This window comes from Nestor notabilis, unplaced genomic scaffold (genome assembly GCF_000696875.1).
Source record: "Nestor notabilis isolate BGI_N333 unplaced genomic scaffold, ASM69687v1 scaffold32225, whole genome shotgun sequence".
NCBI classification, from domain to species: domain Eukaryota; kingdom Metazoa; phylum Chordata; class Aves; order Psittaciformes; family Psittacidae; genus Nestor; species Nestor notabilis.
In genome coordinates, this window is record NW_009930300.1 from 10268 (window position 1) to 19214 (window position 8947).

Below are 8947 nucleotides of genomic sequence, written 5' to 3' on the forward strand. Positions count from 1 at the left end.
ATACTATTTGCTTGTCTATGACTGTTAGTTCTAGGAAAAATTACAGACTCATCTTCTCATCTCTAGCTACTGTATTCCATCCATAGAATATATGTTCAGAGATCTAAGTGCCAAATAAATAACTCATGTCTACTAAAAATAATGAGTGTTCCCTCACAATGGACTAAGAATAGTAAGATCAGAAAAGAAGAAGATCACAAAAACTACTATTTTCACATAAAATCAGCCGATTTCATTCATATCTGCACCTGGTAGAAGTACAAAACAGCAACAGCAGAGGCAGTCCGTCTGCACCAAAAGAGAGGACCATCTGCCTCCAGAAGACCACACTGGAAAGAGCAATAGGCCTGTTGTGGTTACTCACTGTATGAAGAAGAGTAGTCTGTGATCCCATCAGTACTAGCCTGCAAGCCAGTATCAAAAGTGACAAGCTGTAAGCCCACTCCTCTGGGGGCCATACTGCCAGTATCCTTTATTTAGGCAGTAAAGGTCTCATGTGGCCTGTGCTGCTGCAACTCCCCACCATATACTCAGAAAATGCAGGTATTGGTGAGGCTGCACCAGAGACAGCCATTTGTGCACTGGCTCAAGCACAGAGATGGAACTGAGATTCCCCAATGACCCTTTTTGGAGACAGCTCAGGGGAATGCACATATAGGTTTATTTGTCCTTCCCAGTGTACTTCCTGTTGGAAGGATTTGTACCTTTGGAATACACCTCCTTCCTGTGTCTGAGCGGGACAATGCTTGTCCATCTCTGCACCACGTGTGGCAAGGTGGATACTAGACAGACTTCTTTATCTTAGCTGCTGCACACCTCTTAAGGTCACAGGTCTCCCATCTCCTTCAGTACAACAAAAAATATACTGCTCTGTACATAATGCCCAACCCTTACTGATGTTAACATACAGTTATAAGGTGATAAACTATCACATACATCACCAATATTATGCAACATTCCAAAATCTCCTGTGAAGACCTGCTGAATACAATCAGCAGTATTGTATAAGAAATAAAAACAATTACAGCAGATGGGGAACTTCCTCATTTCAAGGAATGGTTTTCCTGAAACTGGGGTCAGCTACTATGAACTATGCAGAGCAGTACACACTAAACAGCATTTACTACCTGTGCAAACAATCTCAGGTTCCCTTCCTGCTCCTGACCTTTAGAAAGTATTTTGAAATTACAGTATCAAATGGCTGATCGGGATGTACAGTACTTTTATTTGACATGAGCACTAGGAAAAATGTCAGGTGTTTCTGGTACTGAGAATTAAAGCTCAAGGACAAATGTCACTTTCCTGCATTAGACACCAGCTAAAAATATATTTATATATTTCTATGATATGGAGCTATGAATGAGGAATATCTTTACTACAGATGTTGGTGGAAAGTGGCATTTCAGATAATAATGAGAGTAACAATTATGCTGTTTTCATAAAGGTTTATCTTTAAAGTGAATAAACACTTAACCCAGAGAAAACAACAGGTTCCCTTGAAATATGGAGATCAGCAAAATTTTATTCTTTTTGAAGTGAATTATAAGAGCAAAATATAAATGAGTGAAACTCACATTTCACTTGTTAAGGAAATAAAATTTAAAAGCCACATTCAGCACAAAGCAAATTTACTTAAAATTTAAAAAAAGGTAACGTAACAGAGAAATCATCCTTCTTCTGATTTACCAAAATCTATCAATGTGCTTCATTTGCAGACAATTCCCATGCTACAGACTACAAGTATTTCAAAGAAACTGCTGTTATTTTCATTGTGAGATGATCAGGAAAGCTGGAAGCACCCCTGTATTTTCATAAAGAGGCAAGAGTTCACGGTTGTGCTCTTTTACGAGTATACCCCACCACAAGGTTGGAATATGGTGTTTAATAATTTCATTTCTGCTCTATAATTCACCTAGTAAATAGATCTTTTAGGGCAGGAATAACAAATATTTTACTTAAGATTCAGTTCTGCATCAGCAAAGTCAACAGACGCTGTGGTAATGGTTTATATGGGAACAGCATCAGATCTTAAGATGCCATCAGAGGAGACCTAATACAGAATCTGAGTGGTGAGTTTCAAAAAAATCCATGTTACTAATACAAATACAATTACATAGCAGAGATTGTGAAGTAAGCACAATTTAATTTAAACTTAACGACAATATATTTTCATGCTTCACCACTATGGTCCCCTCTTCACAGTGCAAATAAAACAAATAGCACCTTTTGACTCAAGACTAGAGATTACTAAAAATACCACTAATTAGTAAAAATTTGTAAGGAGCAGAATTGGAGGGACAATATTGCATTTTAAATGCCAGAAATTAAAGACCAGCTCTCAGAATAGTACAAGATACGTAATTTATAAAATTCAGTACCCTGCTACATGGTGCAATCCAATAACCAATGGCTAGAAATGGAAGGCCCAACGCCACAACCAGCACAACCAGACACTTGATAGCTATGGTCTGCTCCCGTAATCCTGAGAGATTTTCATACCAGATAGTCAGTAGCTGTTGCTGACAGTTTGGATGGGCCACAAACTGTAAAGAAAGAGAAAGAAAACCAAGACATATTATCATTTACAAGAGTTATGCAACTGCTACATACATGATCAACTTAAATACCTGGTGTTAATTTAGACCTTAGGAACCATGTTCTTATCTCCTTTCCTTTAAATTAAGGGTTAATAAATAAAGAAGAAACTGCAGAGCTGATTTAAAACAGCACTTTGGGGACAAGGTTGCACATGTAGGCAGCCATCATTGATAGAAGGTTTTTAATGCATTATTAGAACAGCTTCACATACCCAACTGGATCCTGTCAGAGTTGAACCTCAGTCTTAACTTGCAACAATTTGTCAGCAAATCAGGCCGATGCAACGTACATGCAGAATTTCTGTGGAGACTGAAAATTCCAGCCTGACCATAATCAACCATTTCATTCATCCCAAGCTTCCAGAAATTCTTCCTTAAGCGTCCCAAAATTGAACAAGAACAGAGAGCTTGAATAATTAAGATACTAAACTGGCATATGTTAAGGATGTAGTAGCCACTTAGAAAAGAAACCAGTCAACTTCCATCTTTCTTTTATGCAGCAGATACGTGCAAATATTATTTTCCTAGCTTCAGTAAGATTTCAGTATGTTCACAGGGAAAGGGAATGATTCCCAAGTTATTTATGGAATGATAAAACAAGCTGCTGCCAACAACTGCATTTGTTTAGATATGCTTTAACTTTTATTTCACTAAAATCACTTTTGGTCGAATTTGTTGAAGGGTGAGCATGTATTACTCTATTTTAAAACCACTACTGTATTTCTTTAGGATGTCCACTTTTAGCAACGTGGACAGAGGAGACTGTGCCACCACCCTATCATGATCATATTGTGTACCCAGGAGTGTGGAGCCCATGTGTATTCCCTATGTTCTTTGCCCATCATACTTGTATTTCTGGTTAAGTCCATTTCTGAAGTGTTACTTACTCATCATTGTCACTATTATACCATGTCCTGTGAGACATCACAAGAGCACATGGGACATCAATTAAGCACAAGGGTAACAGCCTAGTTATTATGGCAATCTGAAGAAATCTGGTAATGTAGTTGTCACATTAGTTGACAATAACTAGTAAATCAGAGTAAAGAATACTAGGCAGTTTTACAGAAAAAGTTTTAAAAATAATTCTGATAACTCTGATAATCCGGTTGGATTAAGAGTGAGATTTGATCTGAGTTCGTTATACTTAAAAAGTGTAAACCTTGGATATCCATTTTATCATCCTTTGTACTCTGTTGAGATCATCATGTTCTATACACACTGTTGTTAGCCAGGTCTTGCCTGCAAAACTCCATTTATGTGCCAAATCTCATTAAAAAGGCCATTCAGTAGTACAACAGGACAGACTTCATTAAAAAAGTCAAAGTAAATCATTGTCAATGAAAACAGGCAACCTTAAAACTCTCAAGAGGAGGAATCTGAAGCTGTTGCACAAACTTTAAAAAGGGGAAACAACTTCCATATTTTAACCTATTTTGCTCTAAATGGTAAGTCCGAAAGTATTTTGATGTGTGATTCATTAGCAGTTAGATCACGTATTAATGCAGTTTGTACCTACAGTGGAATGGCCAACAAAAATAAATAACAATATTTTTAAAGTCTTTTTAAAAAAATGTCAACCTGAACTGTTTGTATTCTTTTTATTAGGCTGTCACCTTTGAAGCTTATGCACCATAAAAACTGCCAACCTGGCTCACTGGAAAAAAACAAACTGGTTTTTGTGCACTTGTGCATTCTGACTATGCCCCTGGTCTCTTCTGTTGCTCAAACAGATTTCATTCTCAAGTCAGGACATCAAGGGACAAAGCAAATTAACTGCGGCCAAAGACGGGAAAGGAAGTAAATAATTATTTCAAATTACAAAAACATTTTTAAGAAACAGGCTTAAAACTGTAGGGAAGAGGAAAGAGAAGAAACACCTACATCATTGCTCCTATTACCAGAAGCAATGGGAAGACACAGCAAAGGAGCTTTAAGGGAGCTTGCCTGGGGGTATAAATCAGCCCAGAGGCCCTCGTGCATACCTCATCCAGGGCTGTGTGATGATTTATTCCTCCTGGTCTATCAACATTTTGATCTGACAGTAAGAGATCTGCCTGTGCTATAATTTTGCCCAGAAAATGGAGGAGTTAGTGAATAAGATGCCGATGGATATGGCAAGATCTTCTCTGGCAGTAAGTCTAGCAGCTCTCGAGCAGATCTTAGCAACTTATTTAACTGTTGGCAACTGCACAATATGCACCACTTCCAAGCCCTCAGAGAAACTTGTGTCACTTCTTTCATCCATAAAAGCTCTGAAATTCATCCTTCTCCTCAGCTCACTGAAATACTTGAATTTACGATTATGGTATTTTTATTTTCAGCAACTGCAACCTCTCCCAGTTTTTTCCCTGCCCTGTGTATCTGTCTCTCCCCCCAGCTTCATCTCCAAAGACAGCAGGTTCACATCATGTTTCACCTACGAATCACATCATCCTACAACCTTGTTCCTTCTGCATTTCTCTTCTCTCATCCTACTTTCCATGCAGTTTTTTACTTACATATGTTGAACTCATTATCACATCTATCTAATATTTTAGGATCCAGTGAACAACAAAGATGCACAAGGACAGTATCTCATCACTAAAAAGCACTAATTTTTAGTTTATCTGCTTTTCTGGGCATAATTGACTATAACACTTCAGATTTCATGACCATAAATCAAGTCATCGGTATGTAAATATTTTTATGTACGACTAAGAGCAATTATAATGTTATTTATTCTTAACATCCTAATTACTGAGTTCAGACCTAGCAGGAACAGATCCGGGCATTCTCTGATACACAAACACACTATGTAGAAAGAGAATTTTGAATCTTCTTGGTTATCTATTGATTCAAAACTTCAATGTTTGAAAATTAAATTCTGTGATTTTACTCAAACTCACTTGGAAATTCCATTCTGATTTTTATCTCAGCAAGAAATTCAGAACTTGTCAGTGTCAGCACTTCTCTGTAATTTGGTTGACAGTCTAAGGACAGAGTAAAAATACAATACAAAAAGCACTACTGCAGCAGCAATTCAGCATACAGCACAAGACTGGTTGTTCTAACTAGGTTTTCAGGAGGTGGGGAGGGGGAAGAGAGGGGTGTTGTTTGTTTTGATTGTGGGTTGGTTTTTTTTTTGTAGGTTGTGGTTTGTTTGTTTGTTTTTCTTCTTTTTATTAATTCCCTTAGTCCTTAGACTGCAGTGTCAGTCCGAACCTTAGCTTCAAAATTATATCCTGTTTACAAGGTGGGCTACCCTTTAATGCAGTGCCTAAGACAGTAAGTGCAAGAGTTTCATTACTAATGGAATTAAAACATCCTATTTCCCTAGCAGTGAACTTGCTAGCACATTTGCTCACTTATGTGCTTTTTCCTGTCTCTTCTTCCTCTGAAAAGGGCATAGGGCTCATTAACCATTTCATGGACCTGCAGTTCTGTTTGGCTGTGCTGTCTGTGACAGCGAACTGACCTTAACGTAGCTGACCCAGGAACCCAGGTAGAAGTACTGAAAGCTAAGAAACATAAGCCACATCCTTGTCTGCTCCCTACAGCTATAGGGTTGAAAACATTCCGTGTAGAGTTCCCACATCTGAATCTGTTCTGCAGTCAGAATATCACTAGAATCTGCCATAGTTGTAACGAAGCTGACCCCAGCCAGCATCAAAGGACCACCATGGCAGAGATATTTCCTGGCTCAATCCTTGCCATGCCCTCTCTAATGGCCATTTATAGGGAATAGCATATGAATGAATAAGGTAACAACTCTGCACCATCTATTTATTTCTTTGCACCAAGATCATTAGTCTTGTAGGTTCTGAACTGTATTTGTCACAAATAGAAGCCAATAAATTGAGTTTATCTACAAATACTTAATCTCTTGCAAGGGAAGATAACAAGTTTGCTATATGGAATTGGTTTTTGTTTTCTGTTTTGTTTTGGTTTTTTTTATTGCATTACATATATTATCGTTACTCTTAACAGACCTGTGTGATCCTTTGCTCAGCAATGGATTCCATCAGTGACCATGACCTCTTAGAAGAAAACCACAGTCTTCAGAAAAAAAGCTGAGACATGAGTCTCCGCAAGGGTTTGGTACATGTTAAAATGCAACAGCATAAAGAATGAATGTGTTATTTGGTATGATAACATGCTCATACACTTTGATTCTCTCCCTATTATTTTTAATTAATACTTGTATATATTTACCTTGAATTTTGGCAATTAATAGGCATTTATCTGCCGTAAACCAATTCTATACTGGAAACGGTGATTTGCTGTTTAGGATATGCATTTACAGTTTTTGTTAACCATCTGTTGGGGACATAATAAACACCAGTATGTCCCAGTTGTTCTGGCAGATTACTTGCAATTCATTTTATATGGCAGATTGACTCAACAGGTGGCCACAGAAGGCAGTGTTATTTGTTCTGAAAGACACAAGACATCTCATAGAGATGATGAAACTAATGGCTGTTAAGAATGGAAATGATGCTAACCATGTAAATAGGTAGCTGTAAATAATGCATAGGCATTGCTGTATTTCTTGAGGCATTAATCAAAACCACATTGTACTTCACAAAACATTGATGAATACAGGTGAAATCAGTTCATTACCTAGCCACAAATACCTTCCATACATTTCCAGGACTGAACTTTAAAATACCTTTTAAAGGAACACACATAGTAAATCATGTAGAATTTCTCACTACAACCCACACAGTTGCAGATAAGCTATATGATTTACTGTCATACTTTAAAACAAATTAAAAAATAATTACTTAATGAGAATTTAGATGTACTCTTTTCCTTTTTCAAAGTAGTAAAAGACCTTTCTTTAAAAAAATAAAAAAAATACCCAAAACACACAAAACCCTCCCCACAAACAAATAAAGCAAAAAACCTTTGTGTTGATAAGAACACTAGAGATAGCTGCAAGACTTACTTCCCACAATTTACTTGTCCAATTCAGTTAGAAAGCAAAGGTAATAAAAAGAAATAATGAACAGACCAGATCTTTTCATTGCTTGAAACCACTACTTTCACCAATACACCCTTCTCTTTGGATTAGATATTATCACACAGACTGGCACATCCTTGCTTTCACTGAGTGAAAACCTGGTCTCACAGAAATGTCTGGTTTTGGATTACTCAGGTGAAGGATCTGACCGACTGTGTATCACCTTGCTAGCCCGGCTGATTTATGTCATTAAAATCTCCTGCCAATTCTCAGCTGCGGAAAATAGACTGAACAACTCCTTCACTATAGTCCACTTCTGCCTTGTGAGAATCTTGGTTACATACGCTATGTCTCATTAATGCATCTGACCACCGGTCCATAACACCTATGGGATAATGAGATGATACTGCATTCTGTTTACACTGTCTGAAAGCACTGGCTAGGAGGACATTACCTTTTTGACTTCATATTTAATGGCCAGCTTCACACGGCTCAGTGATGCCCTGTGTCTCTGCGCTTCAACTGGCTCAGAGTTTAAATCCCCATTCAGAATGGCCTCCACTTCTTCTGAGTCTCGACAGAGATCAAGAACACCCACCACAAAATCCTTGCACTGCATGGACAGCTTGCGATAGTCATTCTGAAACAGAAGGGGTAGAGAAAACAGCCCACGATGAACATGCTTAAGAGTCAAAGGCAAGGAAAAAAGAACCTGTACAAGTTGCTAGAAATGAATAATGTTTGACTTTTACATACTATGTCAAAGTGGGAGCACACCAGACATTACAGAATTTTTGTACAGTGCAATCATTTCTCTTCTGACACAAAGTAGCCACTTGAACAGGAGATGATGACAGCTGTTTAACAGGGCATTTGGAACATTACAGAATAGTGTGATAAAAATAACCCAGATGGGCAGCAACGGGAAGTTGAATGGACAATTAAGAACTGCTCAAACAAACCAGGGCCAGAACTCTTGAAATACTAACTTCACCCTTGAAAAAACTTCACAGATAATTAATGAAGTAATTCTTACAGGGTTGCCTCCCAGGCTACAAATATGTTTCTGCTCTTTCTACACTGCTGAAATGGCTGCTTACTCTTTACCCTGTTGTATACCATAATCACCTCCCCCCATTTCCCACCCACTCTGCTTCCCACTTATACTTGGAACACTTCATACCCAACAATATGTACAGTGGGTTACAAAGTAACTGCACCCAATAACTGTGGCATGAACCTGGACACGAATGTTACGGGCAAAATACCCCAAATTGCCTGTATAGGCAACACAAAAACCAGCTCCTTCGAGGGATGGTTTAGAGGTACTAAGCTCTCAAGTCATTCTCTAATGATGGCATTGCTGCCGTCATCATTTTTTCATTTAATGTAAATTTCTTTCCCT

General features: G+C 38.0%; 1 protein-coding gene across 1 annotated transcript in view; it reads right to left on the reverse strand.

The window, feature by feature from the left end:
• The window catches only part of TRPC3 (transient receptor potential cation channel, subfamily C, member 3), a 28169-nt gene that overhangs the window by 9924 nt on the left and 9298 nt on the right, over positions 1 to 8947 (reverse strand). Inside the window, exons 2-3 of the mRNA XM_010015339.1 lie at positions 7997 to 8182; positions 2379 to 2543 (exon numbers count right to left, since the gene is read on the reverse strand). Of these exons, the coding sequence (XP_010013641.1) occupies positions 2379 to 2543; positions 7997 to 8182 (351 nt within the window). The remainder of the gene's footprint in view (positions 1 to 2378; positions 2544 to 7996; positions 8183 to 8947) is intronic.